This window comes from Rutilus rutilus, assembly GCF_951802725.1.
Source record: "Rutilus rutilus genome assembly, chromosome: 25".
NCBI lineage: Eukaryota > Metazoa > Chordata > Actinopteri > Cypriniformes > Leuciscidae > Rutilus > Rutilus rutilus.
The window spans coordinates 9,011,759-9,033,416 of record NC_140229.1 but is presented as its reverse complement, the minus strand read 5'-3'; the positions used below and the strand labels follow the sequence as shown (position 1 = coordinate 9,033,416).

The 21,658-nt window shown below is 37.4% G+C and overlaps 2 protein-coding genes across 4 annotated transcripts; one reads left to right on the top strand and one right to left on the bottom strand.

The window, feature by feature from the left end:
• Positions 1–3,479: 3,479 nt before the first annotated feature.
• hmgb1a (high mobility group box 1a) lies at positions 3,480–6,355 on the bottom strand. Of its 3 annotated transcripts, none has more exons than XM_084400264.1 (5): positions 6,246–6,355; positions 4,336–4,497; positions 4,108–4,253; positions 3,844–4,018; positions 3,480–3,751 (listed from the first exon to the last, which is right to left on the bottom strand). In XM_084400264.1, the coding sequence occupies exons 2-5, from the start codon at positions 4,480–4,482 to the stop codon at positions 3,602–3,604; spliced, it is 618 nt and encodes a 205-aa protein (XP_084256390.1). In that variant the 5' UTR covers positions 4,483–4,497; positions 6,246–6,355; the 3' UTR covers positions 3,480–3,601. The 3 variants fall into 3 exon arrangements, with proteins under 3 accessions (XP_084256390.1, XP_084256391.1, XP_084256392.1); XM_084400265.1 differs by lacking the exon at positions 6,246–6,355 and adding an exon at positions 5,053–5,903; XM_084400266.1 differs by lacking the exon at positions 6,246–6,355 and adding an exon at positions 4,871–5,359.
• Positions 6,356–8,935: 2,580 nt separating this feature from the next.
• Positions 8,936–20,437, top strand: uspl1 (ubiquitin specific peptidase like 1). Its single transcript, XM_084399936.1, has 9 exons — positions 8,936–9,059; positions 10,220–10,371; positions 10,652–10,774; positions 12,311–12,941; positions 16,381–16,491; positions 16,579–16,708; positions 16,835–16,960; positions 17,094–17,257; positions 18,799–20,437. The coding sequence occupies exons 2-9, from the start codon at positions 10,252–10,254 to the stop codon at positions 20,085–20,087; spliced, it is 2,694 nt and encodes an 897-aa protein (XP_084256062.1). The 5' UTR covers positions 8,936–9,059; positions 10,220–10,251; the 3' UTR covers positions 20,088–20,437.
• The last annotated feature ends 1,221 nt before the right edge of the window (positions 20,438–21,658 follow it).

Sequence of the window (21,658 nt, the reverse complement as noted above, 5' to 3'; positions counted from 1 at the left end):
TTACAAACATTTGACATATTAAATAAATATAATTCAGTGTCTATTTCAATGTGCCGCAGCGGTTTCCATGTAGTGTAATGCTCTTTTCACATAATTAAATGTTCTCTAATCCAACCTGTTACATCTTTTAATAAGGCTAATGAAATTAACATGTGAGTTCTCCTCCGCCAACAGCAAGAAGGCAGAGGACCTGCACCACCTCTGATAGATGAAGAGGAGATACACAATTGGAAGAATTGGAAGAATATTAAAATCCAACAGGAAAAAATAATTACTGTTGCTTTTGTATTTGTAGGAAATAAAAAATACCAAATAAATTGTGAATAATTAGTGTTTATAACTGTGGTGGTTACGGCATATATCTCTACCCTTCCATCTGGCATCCCCCCAATGCATACAGTAATCTGCTTCATTTTCGGAAGGTGCAATGATGGGAATATGTGTGTCATCAATGCATCCAACCACACTGGAAATCTCCTAAAGGAAATTCTAATTATTCGGTTACTTTCAGAGGTCACAGCAAGATGTTATCAAGTGAACATCACTTATCAGATTACCTCATTTAAACCGATTTCTCCACCACTGACCTGCAATCCTGTGAATCTCCTCTCTGATGGCTCATACGGGTTTGTGTCCAGGAAACAACACAAAAACTGAATCAGAAAGAGCGTGAGAGCGAGGCACACTTTCCTTCCCGCTCTGATAGCCTACAGTGGCCTTACTAATGTGCTCTGCATCTCCGATGTTATATAGAAAAATGTGCTATGAATGAATGAACTGCACTGCAAAAATGCTTTTCTTACTTAGCCTTATTGTCTTGTTGTTTCCAGTCAAAATATCAAAAAATTCTTAAATCAAGATGCATTTACTACATAGGAAAAACTCTGGGTTTACTGAAGAAAACCTGCTCCTGACCAGGTTAGGTTCACAGAGTAAGTTACCATGGTAACTGAGTCTGAGTATAAGTTACCTCTCTTTAAGAAACGGGCTTTACTTACTCTGCTTTCTCGGGTTTGACATACCTCCCATTCTGAAACGGAAAACGCAGCGTTTCCCTCATTTCAGGATTAACATACTCAGAGTTTTCACTTAACCTCCTTTCTGAAACAGGCCCCTGGTCTTTATACGCAAAGTACGCAAGTTGCGTAGAGCCCCAGAACCACCAGGGGGCCCCTTTCTCTCAATGATGATTTAATGACTAGGGCTGAGCGAGCAATTGAATTTTTGGCTTCCAATGATTATGAAAACATGATGCTGCATTTCTTTCCTTTCCTTTAAAGCGGAGCACTGTCTCCCTTCCTACGTAGTTCAAATCATAGTCGTAATATAGGGCCTACAGTCTCCTCCCGGAAAAAAAGAGTTAAAAGAGTATTGAGCTGTGAAAGAGGTTGTTCCCCAGACCGGCTCGATCCGAGACAGAGAAACACGTACAAGTAGCCTATAGCTTCGGGCGTGTGCTTATTTACAAATACACACAAAAATATGTCAAAATTCAGTCAGTTATGTCTTAAGTGAACATAAACAGTTGGGAAAGTAATCGAATGCTTGTCAGTGTATCTGTGCATTTGGTCTTAAAGTGACAGCAGCCAATAAACCTGTCTTTGTCATTTAATGTTAATCAAACGACATACGGTGAAGACTGCAGTGTTTCATTTTTTACATTTGATTGCTTTATTCAATTTCTGGTTATTATGATTAGTAGGGTAAATTGTTTATTTCATTTGTCCCTTACAAACTTTTGCCTAGGACTCCCAGAAGTCTAGGACCGGCACCACCCATAAGAAACTTTAATTAATGCTGTCACGTAAAAAAATATGCTTCACAGGTAAATTAATTGCTAATTATAACATTAAAATAAAAATGTAAAGCCTGTACAAATATGAGGAATCATGAAATAATGGGAATCATGGGAATCATGTAGCAAACAGTACACATTTTATTTATTTATTACAACTTTTATGTCTTTTATGTCACCACCACGGGTTATTAAGTAACGGTAAAAATTGCTTTAAATTTCTATTTTTTACATGGGTAATTACATAAATGTTAATCATGTTATTGGTTTTGTAGCCAAGATGTAGGGAAAAATATCCACTGGAGTAAAAAGTGTGACAGCTAGCCCCAGTCTCTTCTATAACATACCAGTAAATAGAAATGAAAAATTCATGATACTGAAAGAGGTTGTTGAAAAGTTTTCACTGATGTTTAGTTCTCTGCATCATAGACTTTCCAAAAACATATTAAGTTTTTTTGTCATGTCAAAGAATAAAAAACTAAATAAAATCCATCCTGCAGAGAGACGGCTGTATATTAAACACTGAAAACGCAAGCTCAAAGATAAGGGAATGAAAAGCATGAATGTAGAGCTGCTGATCTCTATTATAATCTGATTGAAGTGTCATGCCCTGTATAAACATATGACAGTACCACAAAATAATCATACGATGGCGCTGTATACCGCCGTAATATGCAGTTTAACCAAATGAACAGCAGGCGGCTCGGATTAATCGAGATTTTCATCTGGTGATACACTCATGTGTTCTTTTTAAGCCTCTATGTTTGTCAAGAAAAACATGAAGGCCTCAAAACAGACTCACTGATTGGTGTACTGTAACATACATTCAAATCTACTGCCCTAATAAAACGATCAATATGATCAAAAGAGGAAATCAACATAAACATATGAAGATATTTGAGCTTGGAATCACTGTCTTCAGTAATAGCGTTAAATTACAAATAAAAGGTATTTAATATTAGTACATGATGCTGACATTTTGACATGAACATGACTAGACATGACAAACCATGAAACTCACCATTCACTTGCAGTATTAGAAAAGCTGCAAGATAAATAGAAAAAATGATCTATATTATGATCTATTAAAATAAATCCACTTACATTTTAAGTTTGATACAATGAGCTCCAAATGCCTTTAAGCTTTTTATCACAATTGGTGGTGATTAGATGGTAATCCGCTTCTATGAAGAAAAGTAGGGAAAATTGTTTTTAAAAAAAAATGTTTTTATTGATGTCAGAAGCATACCAGAACAAAACAATTACTTTTTTTTTTTTTTTTTATCATTTCTGCACTTACAGTGGTATTCAAAATACAGTAAAATAACTTTGATACGGCCATTTACTAATGATGATAATATTTGATCTGGAAAAAGAGTAAACAAACAAAAGTACATTAAGATATGAACTACAACCTCACATGAAACTAGGTTGTGTGCTGCGCACGTCTAAAACTCCACTGACCCCAAGACAATTTTACAACCCCCTTTTCTTTTTTACTGTACCAGGTAAGGATAGTGGTGTTGGAACCAGCTTTAAGAAATTAAACTAAGAACTAAATTAAGGTTTGGGGCATTTGGACGAACACAGATGACACTTCTGTAGTGTTAACTATACAAAAAAGGAAAAAAAAGAAACTGTACAGCTTAAAAACATATCATATACACAGCCTTATTTCTTTCTCTTTTTTTTTTTTGCTTTTCAGGTTTTTTATTTATTTCATTTACCCATTTTATGGCCTCAATAAAGTGTACAGGGGGGTTAAATGCTTTATAGACAACAAGCTAAGCTCTAAACGTTATTTATCTACTCGTCATCGTCGTCGTCATCATCATCGTCATCCTCCTCCTCATCATCATCATCGTCGTCATCATCATCGTTAGCCTTGTCCGGCTTGGAAGGGGCTTTGGCTGTGGCGCCTCCCACTTTTCCTTTAGAGCGATAGGCGGCAATGTCCTAAAAGGAATATGAGATGTTTGGTTAACATTCTATTATTTATTTATTTATTTTTTGGCATGATGCTGATTAGGCATGGCATCTTTTCTCACCTTCTCATACTTCTCCTTCAGCTTGGCGGCCTTCTTTTCGTATGGTTGCTTATCCTCAGATGCTGTTTTGTTCCACATCTCACCCAGTTTCTTGGCCACATCTCCAATAGACAGACCAGGGGTATCTTCTTTTACCTTGGGTCGGAACTCGGCGCAGAAAATGAAGAATGCTGACCTTTGATAGAACAGAGGATTAAAAAAAATTATAAACTTTGAATGCTTCACAAATGTCAATGCATCTTAATGAACAAGCAAGATGCTTACGGGGGTCTCTTGGGAGCATTGGGGTCTTTAAACCTCTTTTTCTTCTCGCCTTTAGGTGGAATGTAGTTCTTCATCTCCCTCTCGTAACGTGCCTTGTCAAGTTTGGCCATATCTTCAAACTTCCCTTTTTCCTTAGCTGACATAGTCTGAGGAAGGGATGAAAACAAATCATAGTTGGAAAGAGAGGGAAATTACATTAACACAATGTAAATGAAAGGTGTGACTTACCTTCCATCGCTCAGAGCACTTTTTGGAAAACTCAGAGAAGTTGACCGATGCCTCAGGGTGTTTCTTCTTATGCTCCTCTCGGCAGGTCTGGACAAAGTATGCGTACGAGGACATTTTGCCTCTTGGTTTTGTTGGATCCTTCCCCATCTTGGCCTAAATATCCTGAATTGATCAAAAAAAATAAAAAAATAATTGAATTAAAATTAAATTAAAATTCATAATTACTTTTTTTTTTACATGCATATCAAAAATCTACTTGGTATTAAATTCTACTTCCTAAATATCCTATTTAAATTTCTAGCCTGTGCTCTTAAAAATGAACTTGACTAGCGAAATTGTTCTGTTGACATGAAAACATGAACATATTTGAACTAGTTATTTTTTTCTAGTATTTAGCATCTATAAGAAGCGTTTTTTCTTCGCGACGAATTTGACGATTTATGATGTAAACATCATCCCTTCCAGTTTATTCCATTAACAAATAAAGTCTTGTTTGCACTTTTGAAACATTTGAAAAGTTGTTATAAATACTCACTTTCCAAAATCTTATTTTTTCAAAGTTAAAAAAGGGTTAAAACTGTAAAAATAAGTAAGTTGATTTAAGTTATTAAATGTGCCAAAGTACGCGAGACATCGAAAAACTCGTAAAATTTCTTAATATTCAAGTTCACTTTTGCCGTGTTCTCCGTTGAAAAGAGCCCATTTCTCTATATGTACCGTTGAAATAGCAATGGCGCACACTCTTGTCTCGCTGAAGGAAAGGAGGTCAACAACGACAGCAATATTTCTTCTTCCATTTTGTGAGAAAGCCGTCTTCATGAAAGAAAGTCCCTCTAAAATGTCTCCACCCGCCTTCCTGCTCGCTTTTGGACACGACAAACAAACGGCGCGGGTCAGTTTTCCTGACCGAAAATTGTTTCCTTCGCAAAATGCCCAGTGCATTCGCCTGGTGTATAGTAATACATTGGGTCTGTGCTGTGCAGAGTTGCAGTAGGCTCGCAATGGCCGCTTGTCTTCATGCACTAACACTGAGAATATGGCTCCTTCTCTTTGTGTCAGCGCTCAGCCATTACACTGCTTTGCAATAAGGGGGAGCCGCGCGACCGCATTACCTACCTCACTTCAACTCTCATTTTAACACCCTTCTCACGCACGGAGAAATATCAAAATACCAGGGTTGGAATGACAAAAGATAGAATTTTTATTTTCCGCCTCAAAAAACGTGTACATTGAGCTTGGTGGGGTAGAAAACACCATTTGAAAAAGTTGAAGCGAACTGCGCCTGTCTATGGCTCTATGGCTTTGCCTTGTTTCCTATGCGAGTACAGTCAGCCATTACAGTAAAGCGCAGCTTCTGAGGTAATTTTTTTCCGCCCGTATCTTTGTCATTTCAATATCACCGAGCGTATAAATCCATACACATACGAATGGCGTTATGCTTTAATTTTTTCGCTGGTCAGTTTTTTTTCTTTCTTATCATTTCTCATAGTTCACTGTCTTCTTCTGACAGACATCCCTTATAAAGCGCTGCAATGGCTGCTTGCTGGCACTATCACCGTCCATAGACCTTGTTTGTACGCAATTCTGTCATCTAGTTGTCCGCTTAACGTTACATTTCGAATAGTCTGAATACATTTTTTTTTTTAAATATATTTTCAGTATTTCAACCTCTAATAAAACCGACTATTTTCCGTTATTTTTTTAAGGTGTACATCAAGACAAATGAAATAAAAACGGTTATTCTATTCTGAGGGGATAATACCATATTTTTTAACGTTTCATAAAAATCCCCTCACCAATAAAATAGCTTTTTTACAAGGTAAATTTCAATTCCGTATGGTTTCCTGACCTTTTCTCGCAATTTTTGTACTTACCTCACACTTTGAAATGTCTACAAGCTTGACACTTACCACTGTCTTGTCTGGATAGTGAATGTACTGCAATGGCTGTTTGTGGATGTAATAGCGCTACGCAGTAGTCTGGTCTCTCAACCCTCTAGCATACTCTCAATAGGGCTTCCATTCCATTGGCTGCCGCCACGGCGAACATTCCTGCGATTGGCTGAGCGCTTTCCATTGTCCTAATAACAGCCGGGCTGCGATTGGCTGCCTTTTGTGAAACGTCACGAGTGTTTTAAATGGCGGGTTAATACAAAATACGGAGTGTATGTGTGTGTTTCTTGTCTCAGCTAAAGCAAAGGCTGTGTGTACTATGTTGGCTGTAGCCGTACTGTGTTATATGTGTTGCGCGCGGAGTGCTGAATGAATGAGTGAGTCAATGCGGAGTGTCGGCGTTGCTGTGAGGTGGAAAACGTTGAATGAAAAAGTGGTCGGTCCAGCCGACGCCCCACTTAGATCAAACACTATATGGACATCCAAGTCAGATTTTAACGAAAATATGCAATTATGAGTTATATTTATTAGAGTGGCTTAATCGACGGGATTCGTTTTTGAGTATCAAAAGCTGATTAATTACTACGTTTCGATATGAATCAACATGAAACAACGTCAGAGGCGCTTTCTGCAGACTGTTAGTTAGTTTTTGATTTGAATAATTCAATGACAGCACCCCAAAACAATGGTAAAGATATTTTTATTACAAGTGTTAGATTAACACTCTCAAAACATTAATCTCGTTGTCAATGCATTTAGATTTAGTTAGACCACTGATATATTTACCTAAATTTCATAATTACAATAGTAATTTGAGCAGATAAAATATAGAGAGTAGAAATCAGAGCAAATATGGTGCACGATTAATATTTCTATCTATCTATCTATCTATCTATCTATCTATCTATCTATCTATCTATCTATCTAGCTATCTATCTATCTAGCTATCTATCTAGCTATCTATCTAGCTATCTATCACAGACATAGAAACGCTACACTGATAGTAATTGTTTGGCCTGAAAAAAAGACAGCAATAGCTTAACATAATGCATTTCTATCTAGGGCATAATTTAGAAACCAAATTAATGTAATGCCATAAGCACACGAAAGAACCGAAGCCTATGCATGTTAATGGGTAAATCTTGGGGGGAAATTATGCAAATTCGTATTGTGTAGGACGGAGGGGCGCAGATAAACCGCCAAAGGAGCCTGATGGGGAATTGATGCCCATATAGCCTTCTATTGTTTCATAAGAGAGCAGCTGTAGCGCCCTACGACTCCTCAATACAGGCGCGTCGCCGCTCGAGCACGACTGTAAAAAGGTGCTCACAGACGCACAGGCATATGATGTACTGAGCATAGACTGTAAAAAATAGGTAGCCTACTGAGCAGACAGGTCACAGGCGCTGTTACTGTTACCTATTGAAAAGGTATTATCGATAAGAAATGCATTATACGAAGATGTTTATTTTTGATATGCTGATATATAAAATTTGCTTGCATGAATTATGTGGCATGCATACTTTTGTTGAAATATCACATTTAAAAGAACAAGGTTTAAGAAAAAAAGTTTTAATTAGGGCAGAAGCGTTTATAAAAGAATAGTTTATATAGAAATCTAACGACTCCTGGTTGATTTAATTTAATCGACAAGCTAATCAAAATATTGGCATACAAAAAGTTAATTTACCAAGCAATTGAATTAATATCCAGAAAATGAGGCACCAGCATATACGTTATTTGTGATAAATGTGCATTCTGTAACACCTCCGTTTATTATTTTTCCATTGCCCTTATTCTGTCTCGTTTTGAATAGACTTTAAAGTGAACACGACAACAAATGATCATGATATCGATGTAATCTTATTTTGTTTTGAAAGTCTTTAATTTCAAATATGGATAACACTTTACAGTAAGGTTTCATTGGTATAGCATAACATGAACTAAGAATGTACAATAACCTACAGTATTTATTTTATGCTCATATTTGTTAATGTTAATTTCAACATTGACTAACACCTTATTAAAATCAAAAGTTGTAGACTATTTATTAGTTAATGCACTGAACTAACATGAAAAAATAATGTACAGCTGTATTTTTAATTAACTAACATTAACAAAGATTAATAAATAGGCTACTGTAACAAATATTGCTCATTATTAGTTAATGTTAGTTAATACATTAACTAATGTTAACAAATGAAACCTTATTGTAAAGTGTTACCCAAATATGAAAACTGAACCCTAAAACAGCTGCTTTTAAAATGAGGCTAATGTATACATGTTCCTGTCTTATCTGTATGTTTATTTATTAACTTATTATGTAAGCTATATTTGCTCTCTCCATTCGTTTATATAATTACACTCGCACGGTGCAAATACAAACAAGGTTTGAGAGAAACTGTGGGTAACAATATATTAAATGCTTTATTTAGCCTACACTATTTTTATAAACACAATCAACATTCTAAATAATTTATATCTCATTTAACACGTTTCTGTTTGTCTATTTGCGTGTTTCTACTGTTAATTATAGTCTAGGCTTGAGTGTTTTGATGTTGTTGTTGTTGTTGTTGTTTATTCAATCCCTGCCTAATTTAATTTCGACAATCGTTCGATAATGCACGCACACTCTCCAGATGATGGCGCGCTTGTGCTGTAAAAGAAGCTTTGTAAAAACTTTATTACTTCTTCCTACAAAACCGGAAGTAGTACGTTAAGCGTACGACTGAGAGCATGCACGTTGAAATGTCTCCTACCGGCGTGCTGGAACTACCAAATGCGTGTATGAAATCCTGTGTGGAAATTTTCAACATTCGAACCGGGTTTGAGGTATGTGTTGGTCCAGATTTTTGCGCCCCGGGAATCTGTTGTGAATGCAATCTTTTAGATTGAGGCGATCTGCTTGTCATCTTAGCTCACTGTTGCCGTGGTTGTTAGCGCCTGATATTAGCCAGCAAAGAAACATCATTAAATATCTAAAGACTTTGTATATGTATTTAATAAGGCAGTTATCGGAAGAGTCTTGCGTATTCGACATTGCAGCTACGCTTGTTCATAAACTCAAATGTCAGTAAGAAAACAGTACTGACGTCATAAGATCGATTGAAAACCTATTGATTTGGCTGTCAGTATTTGCAAGGCAGAGCATGCTATTCCTTCAGCATTCTGGTTAGGGTATGTTTTAAACCCGTAACATTAAGTTATACACTGGTTCAGCCCAAACTGTTTACTTTACAGATTATTTCAGTCTTGGGTGGTGTGTTTAATTTGTTTTGATCAATTTAAGAAATTTTAGATAACTTTTTTAATAAACTTGCTGATGGACCGTTCAGCATTCAAAATTATTTATTTGCAATGCATGCTGAATTGGAATGGTCGTCGTCTTAACATATATTTGCATATTGAATTGTGATTGGCCTGAAAACAAGTCGCGCGCTGATTGTAAAGTAACCCTGAAACCAAGCTCAAAGTTAGTCACCATGAAATCATAACGGACAATTCTTGTTTTTTCCTTATGGAATATTTCAGTTTTTGTTATAAATAAAAAAAAAATTTAAGAATTTGCACGGATAAATAAAGTTAATGAGCCTAAATAGTTAATCAAAATAACTTGCAATGAAGCCATAGACATCATATAGTCTCTATATAATATCTATGGTTGAAGCAGTAGCAAACCACGATCCAATCAACTTCCAATGAACAAAATCAAGTCCTGCCTTATTTATTTTTTTTTACTTGTTTGAGAAGCCAATCAGATATACAGATATCACAATATGGAAGAAAAAACAATAGCAAATTAATAGTTGCTGTAATCTTTTCTTCCATATTGTGATATCTATCTTGACTTTAAATGCTGTTCTCTTACTGACTGGCATGCACTTGTATTTCCTTCTGTAAATGCGGATGTAGTTTGAAATGTTTGCTTTGTTTGTCAGCCTGGAAATGGGTCAGTTGATGTCTCAGAAATGAAATATTCTTTCTCACTGCAGCGTATTCAGGCGGTGAGCCAGGTGACAAGGTTATGTCAAGTTTATGGCAGCAGGACTCATCAAAGAATGGAAACTTCAGTGGCGTGAAAATGAACAGCAAAGGCACTGGTATAGGGGCTCCGACCCCAGCAGTGGTGGGGTATTTGGGAAAAGTCAGTTATGCTCAGTTCTCTCCCTCTGTCACTCGTGCAAAGCTCCCCTGTCACCTTCAAAATTATTTCTATAGTGTATGGACAAAGTATTGATTTGATGCCCACCACAAACGAGAAACAACACTGAAATCTGTGATGTAAAAGGCGAAAGAATAGTCATAGAAGCACTTTAGTTATGTACTGTACACTAATGTCTTTGTATTCTATTTTCTGTAAGGAGTGTTGTTGATTGTTTTAAAGCTTTCTGTGATTTCTCATCTGTTGTTTTTGGTTTTTACAGTGTGAAGACAGAAATGCCTCACCTGGGAACTGTCCTTGGTGCTTGGTAAAAGGTCAGACAAATGCCCTCCGCTTTTTTGCTCTCAACTTGGAGGAGACTGTTATGCTCTGTACAAATCCAGTGGTGAGGCCGGTTATCCATTAACACTTGAGTTTCTACAACATTACAAATGTTTTTTTTCCCCTGTTGCTTATCAGGAACTGACATTTAATAGATAATCGTGTGAATCTCACAAAAACCTGTCAAGAATATATCTGGGTCATTTTACCCTAAAATCAAAAGGACTAAATGATTGTTTTATTGAATAAATAATAATTCATAATTTTGAAACTTAAGACTATTTCACACTGAGCGCGATTAAGGGACGTGACTGTGCAACACGATGAATCGAAACTATATATCTCTATGGAGCTATTCATACCGGGCGCAAATAATCGATGCGCAACAGCAGGATTTCTTTTTTTTCTTACCGACCAGTATCATTTTTTCCCCCGGTGTCCAATGAAATGGGCTGTCCAATTAGAGTTGAGCTTTAGATCATATGCCCGGAGCCAATGCTTTTGCACAAAAGGATGAGATTGGTGGTGCTATAGCACAGAAAGCTCTTTTGAAAAGCATTCCGGAAGAAAGAGAATTGGCATGTTCATACTGTCAATCAGCAGTGGAGTTGAAATACATTTTACAAGTGTCTTGAAGTTTCCCCCACAGATGTCTTAGTGGTTCTATGGGGAAAATTCCAATCAGAAGTGAGCATCCCTATGCCCTACTCACTCCGAAGGGCAGAACATGGCCATAAATGATTAAATTACTTCCCTTAAGTGACCACTGCATGTTCCCTTTGCTAACGGACCTGTGGAAGGGCCCTTCGTGAAGGGATTCAGTTGTTCGCTTTCGTTTGGAACGCTCCTACAAATGGCGTCCCCTCCCCGAAGTGCCCTTCAAGGGTGCAAAAAACGCTGTTTGAAATTTGCCCATGGTTGATGCTATGCACCAACATTTCAGTGATTCTTCTCAGTGGTCAAAGACGGTCAGCTGAATAATTTGGTTCTGGTCAGTGCCACCTATCGTGCAGGCATGAGTTAGACTAAAGCAATCAATCGTTTCGCGATCGGTGTGAACACCATTTGTCGCCGCTTTATTTTATCGTTCTAAAAGACTGGGGAAAATAAAACATTTCAAATTATATTTTCACAGTAAGGTAATGTTTTCGTTGTACCTCGTTTGATTTATGCTGCTGATTTGATAAAAAAATAAAATAAAATAAAATAGAGGTAAGTGATGACAATCACCCCTGAAAATCTTGTGACTCGTATGCATGTGCACATTACAGTAAAACATTGCTTTACAGTGAGAGGGAAAATGTGCCTAATTTGTCATGAAAATGTCAACATTGTTAATTACATTTTACGTGGCAAAAAAAAAAAATTATTGTTCTAAAATTAGCCTTTATTTACTTAATGCAAAATATAATTGTTGTCCTTTTGGTATGAGGTGCTGAACATGTTCTTGACAAGTTTTGTGATATTGACCAACTGTTTATTGTTTTTGGTAATATGATATTTGTTGTATATTTGATGCTTGTGACTCATTTTAAAGAAGACTGATGGGCCAGTAAAATGGTCATTTACATCTGTGGTGTGTTTTTCTGTCGTTTTGCAGTGCCTTTACCCATTGGTTAGTAGATCTCTGGAAGATGTGCGTGCTGGTTTGTCTAAAGATGGATGCAAGAGGAACATCTCTTCCCTGTCCGATGTCGATGATGCATCCTCCCCTTTAAAGCGATCGAGAGAGGAGAAACTGGACGTTTTGTCTGCTGAGCCTGAGCCATGTGATGCTGATGTCATTGACGACACCCTTCCAAAGGAGGCTGGTGAACAATCAATACTTGGAAAGACTGTCTCTGTTAAGGGCACTGAGGAACAACATCCTAAAGATCTACCTGCTACTACCCATGAGGTTTTAGATCTGTGTGACAAGAAGGATATTTGTGTATCTAGTACTCAAGATGAGGTCGAGGAGATCTTCGGAATGGATGTAGATATGGAATCATCAGAGATGGTTCCTGTGCAACCTCATATCTTCTGGAAGAATGAGGACAACCTGTGTTGGTTGGATTCATTGTTGGTGATGCTCGTGAATTGCAAGACCATCAGAGAGACTCCGTGTCAGAATGTAAAGCTCATAGACAAGTTGACATCAGAGCTTTGCAGCAACTCCGCCGTCTGGAACCTTTGCTCTACATATGATAAGACATGTGCATATCTAAAAGCCAAGGAGCAACAGTGTGAAGGTAAAAGGAAGAAAAAATTTACTTAAGGGATTGTGTTACCACATATATGTATTTGTATAATGTTATGTGAGTTTAATATATAGTTATATTGCAAATTTAAATTATTTATATGTATTCATGTATATCAACACACGATTTTTGTTATAAATAGATATTGATTAGGGGTAAGCGATATGACCAAAATCTTATATCAAGAGATGTCATGATTAATTTTATTTTCCGATAACTATATAGATCATGATATAGTTCTTTTTTTCAAAAAAAAAAAAAATTATACCATCATTTCATAATTCTCGTCACCAATTCCAATATCGCAAACTAATACTAGCCTACTAACCTTATAAAATAAGAACAAAGAAACTGATAATTACAATGAAATGATTTTTTAAATAGATTGAATACACAAAAATGAAATAGACCTACCTGAAAATCTTAAAGCATTTGAAATAAGAAATAGCTACTACATAATATGTACTGCTAATCAAATGTACTAAAACACTATGTAGTCTTCACTGTGTAAATTAAATATACATTTATTCTTATTAATGTTATGAAAGTAATTCAGTATGGGGCCATACTAGCCTGACTTCGTCATACTCATATTCTAGTCAGAATGTGAGTCTGATACTGCTCCATAGGACTTTAATTATGGGGCGTGTCTCAACCGAACCAGGAAAAAAAAAAACTGCACTCAATTGATAGACCTACAACCAATCAGAGCAACGGAGTAAATGACGCATGTTCTTCATTCATATTTTCAACCAACAAAATGTGGCGGCTCTCTGTTCCTCTTTTAAAATGAATGCGCTGTGGATATCTTCTATAACAGATGCAATAGCGGAATCTACACATGATGTTTCATAAACAAAGTTCGGGAGGAACACGTACAAATAATCAATCCAATATCAACTTGTCATCAAACAATACCATGTCTAACGTTACCCTATATCAGCATGAGGAAGCATATTCACTCTGTCAACTTACCTAACACTCCTTGACAGTTTTTCAGCATCCCTCCACCACCCCGAATCCTCACTCTTTCTCTCACAACCAGGAATACCGGGGGGAGTATGGCTACCGAGCCCACAGCCCTCTCCTCGGACAGCACGTCATATACGCATCTGACTTATTTGTGTGAACTCGTGAAATCTACGCATTTATTCTATCTGACTTATTTGCAAGTGTGAACTCGTGAAATCTCAATTCTCCAGCGGCAGTCTTCTTTGTTGTAAACTAATTTAAATCAAGCGCTCTTTGGTGACGTGGGTGATTACGTAACCGCAGATCATCTGTCCATCATCGATTAAAGCCCGCCCTGGCAATTTAATTGGCCCGGCCTTCTGGGAGCCGAGCATAATTACTCCTCAACGGATCGAGTCCAGACCGAACTTCCCGACCAAAAAATGTTGTGGGCGGGGTTCGGGCTGGCACCCAGGCTAGGGCCATACTATAGACTGAAGGCATTTTCTTTCTCAACTGTTTACATACACTTAAGACATAAATTACCATGTTTACGAGGACATGATGCCACATAAGTGTAAATGAGCTCTTTCGCTGCTTATTGTGCTTGAATGGTCTAAAATATCTTGTTTTTCAACCTCAAGGCTTAAAAACGCATTCAAATGTTAAGCTTTTGTGATGCCGCAGCGCAGCTGTGTGACATGAGCGTTACCGCGATAGAGAGACATCCAAAATCTCTACTGGTTGACAAATTTCTGCTGGTTTGTGTTTACTGGTATATCGTCCACCTCTACCAATCATAATATATTTATAAAAATACTTATTATATATTTAAAGAGCCCCTATTATGCTATTTTAAAGGTTTTTAATTTTGTTGTCGTGGTCTCCTACAATTAACACCTAATTCTAGAAGAGTCTAAAAATGGTTTGTTCGAAGATTAAATCTCTCCTCAGTGTTCGAGACTGGGTCAAAGTAGACGTTCTTCACGGGCAGCCAATAGCCGCTTTTCCACTGTCAGGCCAGTGCGAGCCAGGACTTTCAATAGGCCGGGCTGGACCAATAGCCTCGGACTTATAGCGCCAAGCCAAAAACCATGCTGCGTTTCCACAGTCGGACCAAAAGATCAGCAGTGCTTCACTAAATAAAACGCCAGTAACACGCTCCTGGAACAACATCACACAAACTCATTTCACCCCAAAATTTAAGTTTTATCAGAAAACTAATCAGAAAGAAATCACTGGAAATTAGCGAGATTGTAAAACGTATATGATAAAAGTCGACGTTTGTTGGCATTTTTGTTGTTTACCTAAATAATTAAAACCCAAGCATCGATGTTTTACCACAGTTTTATACTAATAAGTGATACGTTGACCACAAAACTTTTTTTTTTGTCAAGATTGCACATTAGTCACAGAAATAAAGTGTTATTTACCGTTATCTCACAAAGGAAAGAGGACAGACTTATTCAGTTGCGTCTGTTTCTGTTTATTTGTAGTCACAGGACAGTATGTTTATATCACATTTAGAAAGAACGATAATTTCTACAAGTTTTCCAACAAAAATAAGACCTGAGGAGCTTTAGCAATCCCAATTCAGTTATATTTTCAGTCAGAGAAACACGGGAGGCTCCCGAAAAACCGGAGTTGCTTTATTTTGACGTATGCAGAGCCAAATATGGATATTAGAGAGTCCGGTATAAAGAGATGAGGCGTACTGACAGATAAAATAAATACACGATCGTGATAGCCTATGTGATTTGTCTGATTTCTTCAAGCTGTCGTATTTACTTTTACTATGGTTAGCGTGCATAGTCTTTTGCATCGCATATAATTATTTCTGCCTTATACAGTGACCAGAATCCACATCGGATCACAAACAGAAGTTATGTTAAACACTTGCTGCTGTCTGAAAGTGAGTTTTGAGCTAAAATGATTTTAAAAGTCTTTTTAAAGCTGATGTTAGCTGGTTTATGAAATCATCCGGCGCTGCCGTCTCCTGACTCAGATAAACTCCGCGTCTGTTCATGACTACTCCTCAAGCCCAAGCTGGCCCGCTTTGGCCAAGGCGGGCCAAAAAAACCCTGGCTGTTGGCCCCGAGGAAGCTCAGACGAGGCCCGATCAAGCCCCGGAAGTGCCAGTGGAAGTGAGACTGGAATTGCTGATGACTCGTTTCGGCGGTTCAAAATCAATTCTTTCTTTTAGGAGACAACAACTTTATTTGTCGTGCACTTTGGTCTTTAAAAATATTTACATTTACAAACAGCTATATTACATACTCCATGAAATGTAATATTAGAAAAAGCATAAGAGTTGCACTTTAATAAATTTATATTGATATAAAATGACATTTAAAAGTTGTTTTCAAATTAAAATGATTTATGTTCCCATATATCAATAAACTATAATTTTTAATGAAACTAAAAGGTTTTATTAGTTAATTTTAATATTTTTAGAGCTTACCTGTTTTTCTCTTGGCAGATAAGGTAACTAGACTCCCTGCTGATGTCGTGCATGAGGCAGAGCGGCAGCTGTCTGCGTACCGTCAGTCACTCTTCAAACTCCTCCAGCCTAAACTGAAGTGTGAAATTGGTAAAAACATCTGCTCATAAAATAATTTTATTTCAATGTGTTGCTTGGCATTTGTATTGAGTGATAATCTTTCTGTCTGTCATGCAGGTCAGCAGGAAACACCTGTGTTTGCGCTCCCTCTCCTTCTACGGTCAGACAAGTGGGCTCAGGATCTTTTCCAGCATACTGTCCGTTGGGAATTTAAGTGCACTTTTTGTAGTCATACTGTAAGCGACAGGTAAGGATTTACCATTTGTATTTGGTGATTAAACGGTTTTTGATTGAGTAGATAATTGTTTTGGTGTCAAGCACATACATACACACACACACACACATGTAACACAACCCTCCTTTTGTCTTGCAGTGTTGAGAAGACTCTTACAACATTAACTCAGATTCTGAATGATTGGCACCCACTAAAAGCCATCCACCGCACTCAGTGCAGTAACTGCAACCGTAAAAACCAGAGGAGGAAAATGGTGCTTGAACGGTAAGAGCTGGAATAACTATAAATTTCCTTATTTCTTTCTTCCTTATCACCTTACTTCATCACAACTGAATATTTGAAACTCTGTTGGTCGTTGTGGTTGATTGATAATTGTCTTTCTGTTAATTTTTTGCAGGTTGTCCCCTGTGTTTGCACTGCACTTCGTGGAGGGCTTGCCCAGGAAAGACCTCTCTAAATACTCGTTTGAGTTCCAGGACGTGCACTACAATGTCAGCACTGTTATCCAGTACAAAAAGCATCTTCAGCACTTCGTCACTTGGATCCATGATCAGAACAATGGTGAGTCTCCAGTTTGATTCTGTGAGTTCATTAGCAGATCTACTCACACTACCATTCAAAAGTTTGGAGCCAAAAGTTGTTACAAGGTATTCATATTTCAATTAAATGCTGTTCTTTTGAACTTTCTATGCATCAAAGAATCCTGAAAAAAAAATATTACACTTACCATAAAAATATTAAACGGCACAACTAATTTCAACATTGATTATGATAATGTCTCGAGCAGCAAATCAGCCTATTAGAATGATTTGTGAAGGATCATGTGACACTGAAGACTGGAGTTATGATGCTGAAAATTCAGCTTTGCCATCACAGGAATAAATTGCATTTTAAAATGGATTAAAATAGAAAACACTTCTCTTGAACTGTAATTATATTTCACACATGCATTTTTTCCAGCACAACTGACTTAAGGTATTGGTATCTATAAGGTAGTAAATTATTTATTTAATTTTAATGTTGCTAATAAACAATAAGCTAAAAAAATGATCTACTGTTATCAACTTGGATTTACAGACAATTTTTCTGGTTATCTCTGATTAGTTGCTCTGGAAAATATGGAAATGTTTATCCCAAACATGTATGATTTGAACTTAATAATGGTTAATTTGATACATACGCAGATCATAAATTTCTCAGTTTACTCAGTTAACAACAGTGTCCAAACTATTAAATTCAATTACTATTTATTTTCAGATATAATAATTACACGCAGATAAAAACAGAAATTTTTGTATTTATCTTGGTTGCACACACGGTAGTTTTCAGTAACTTGTCTTTCAAATTTATTCAAACATGCATGTATAATTAACAGTAAATAAGCTCCTCTCTATTGTATTTTATTGCTAACCAACGAACTGTGAACATTGGATAACTTTCCTGAGGTAAATGCAAGGTTAAGTGACATTGTTCACAAGCTGTTTTATTGCTATCTTTCTGTGGCTGAAACACTTATTGAGTGATTACATGAGACGTGATACATTTCGGTAAATTGTACTGTATCTTTCATCATAGCATTCTGATGTTCATGCATGTTGCTGTTGCTTGCGTTAAGTGGAAGAGACGACTTGCGCTTGAACTGAGTGATTCATAGGGTCAAATAGAGCCTGCTTTTGTCAAGTCACCTTTATTTTTATAGCGCTTTATACAATACAGATTGTTTTAAAGCAGCTTTACAGTCATAACAGGAAAATTATGCATTGCGGCTGTTGTTCAGCTGAAGTCAGTTCCGTTGTAAAGATCATCAATTATTAAATAAGTTCATTTCTTCTAAAAAGCAGTTCTTCATAAAATGATGTCACCGTCCGGCTGAGTTCAGTTCTCGTCAGTACAGTCAGATCAATAAAATTGTTGAATATTATTATTAAGGGTCCTCGAATTTTAACTGTTAATGCGTTATCACGTTAACTTGCCCTAAATTCAATACAAGAGAGGTTTTCTTCACACACAGTATGAGCTGCAGTTTGACACGTTTTTCCGCCCCCTTTTGATTGACAGGATATAATCCTAGTTAATTTACATGTCTGTGTTCTGTCTTGAAGGCTTGTGGGTGGAACTCGATGATTTGAAACACCCTCACTGCAACATCCACAAGAGGTTTCCATTTCCTGCCAGTGAAATTCACATTCTTTTCTGGGAGGCAGACTCCACTAAAGATGAAGCTTCAGAGGTTTGCTCACTGACAGCTCCCTCGGCGGTCACGAATGTCGATGATAAACTCTCGGACAACCTGTCAGACTCTGTGGCCAATGACAGTTGTGTCATCAGCGCGCTCACTGTGGGAGACTCCACTGCTGTCAGCACTCTGGATGCATCCATTGGCAGCACCACATTACTGGACACATTTGAGGGTCTGTCACACACAGACATTGTGACCCTCACTCTAGTTGATGTGAACGGAGTCACTGAGGATCTTCAGATTTCCCAGAGCCCGGCCGTCGTGCCGGTCACTCTCCCTAGTCTTCCAGTAGCATCTAGTTTGTCCAGTTGTCAACCTTCAAAACCTTCTGGTTTGAAGGAACTACCTTCTGTGGCCGATCCAGTTGTGGTGAAATCATCAGAGGCTTCAAAAGTACATGCACCTTCACCACTTTTGTCATCATTACTTCAACGGCATCCATCCTTCCATTCTACACCAGTGAGACTTCCTCCTCCTGCTCCAAAACCAAAACTCAGTCTGAAATGCGACAGTGAAGCTCTACCAGCAAAGCCGGCCGACATGTTTGGTGGCTTCATAACCAAGAAATTGGCAAATTCAATTGGTGCGAATCCTGCTGTACCGCCTCAACACAAACCAGTCACTCTTCCTGGTGGTGTGTGTCCACCTGTTAAGAAAACTCCAAGCTTTTCAGCAGACCAGCAGCCCATTAACACTACAGAAGCCCTCAGGCTAAAGTTAATGAAAAAGCTCAAGGCCAAGAAAAAGAAACTGGCCAAGCTAAACCAGATTCTGGGAAGCGGAGGAGAAGCTGCACCCAGACCGGACAGCACGGCCCTCTCGTCGCCCTACTCCGTCACCTCTAGCACTTCGGCTTACGACAGCCCGGCCTATGACCAGTTCTTCGCTGAGCTTTTGTCACCTGTGACGACCGCCAGTAACCTCTCACCTGACAGCACGGGTCTCCTGGAGATGTTGAACAATGGCCAAAATGGCGAGACAACAAATGGAAGCGCACAGCAAAATTCTTCAGTAGCAACTGTGGTTCCAGAAGCAACTTTAAACTATTCTTCTTCTACTAATGACTCCATATTTGATGAATATATACAATCGGGAATGGGCCAGACAGCCATTGAGAGCACTGATTTTAATGGCTTAGATATATTTTTCTGATTAAGAAAAGACTTTTAGACTTTAAAAAACATGACATTGGTCTGGTGTCTCAAGTTGTTTCTAAGAACTGTTCTTTGTAGTTTTCTATTTGGAAAGAAATGTTGTTTTTGGAAAGCGTGTGGTACATCAGTTAATTGAAATCAGTTCATATTTTGCCTGATCTACTTGAAGATTAAAGAACATTTAAATGGCGCAGTGTATGCCATGTTTGAAGATCAAATTGTGAACAAGGTAATTAAGGTCTGTACAGCATTGTACAGATGTCTGTTTATAAATGTTTTTTGAGTTGTCTTTTTTTATGGTTATCACAATATTTAAGCAGTTCACATTAAATGTTCTCAAAAACTGAATACAGTGTGGTTAATGACATTTAATTTTGCTTTTGAGTTAAAAGCGCCTCACAATGATTCTATATTGAAATCCTACAATTGGTTTTAATTTGATCATGGCTTTTCTACTGTTAATACATGATTTTATGTGTCAGGGCTCAACATTAATGCCTGTCCTGGACATGTTTATTTTTTGAAGGGGAAAGTGAATTTTACTTCCACAATGACGAATATATGAGGCCAATTTCTAGCCAATAAAAAAAATATAGCAATTATAATATTACACATTTCCATTTACCAATAAAAACAGGAATACGGTCATTCTACAAATAAGAAATGTTCATGTTTTCACTGAAATCTGCCTTGTCTGGTGCAGGAGTGTGTTTTGTTTAATCAAGTATTTTCTGCGAAATACAAATCGTGCACAATACAGTTGAACCAATAAGTTATCCATTTCCTCATTAACTGCCCTTTAGCAATATTCAAATCAATATTAAAATAATCATTATGATTGATAATGCAATATTGAAATAGTCTGGGTTTCACAAAAAACATCGGAAAGTAAATTGAGACCATGTCACAAAAATGAAACAAATGTATGCACCTCTTGAAGGAAATTAATGTTGTGATGTTTCCATCTAGAGGTGCATCAATTTTTGGTTAAGATCTTGTATTGACAAATTGAATACAATGGTGTTGTATTGTGCATCTGTACACTGAATTCACCAGGCCTGGGGCCTGTTTCAGAAAGGAGGTTAAGTGAAAACTCTGAGTATGTTAACCCTGAAATGAGGGAAACTCTGAGTTTTCTGTTTCAGAATGGGAGGTATGTTAAACCTGAGAAAGCAGAGTAAGTCAAGCCTGTTTCAGAAAGAGAGGTAACTTATACTCAGAGTCAGTTACCATGGTAACTTACTCTGTGAACCTAACCTGGGGTGCGTTTCCCGAAAGCATCGTTGGCCAACTATGGTCGCAAGTTCCGTCGTTACCAATAGAGTTCAATGGACATTGCGATGAACTTGCGACCATAGTTGGCCAACGATGCTTTCGGGAAACGCACCCCTGGTCGGGAGCAGGTTTTCTTCGGTAAACCCAGAGTTTCTATCGGTCTCCTCCCCTTTTTTAAAGGGGAAGCGGTGTTTAAACACCTCATTCATTCTTTCAGTACATTTTTATTAATAAAATTTATCTTTTATTAATAAATAAAATATTGCTATTTTTACTGCAGTTTTTTTCAAAAAA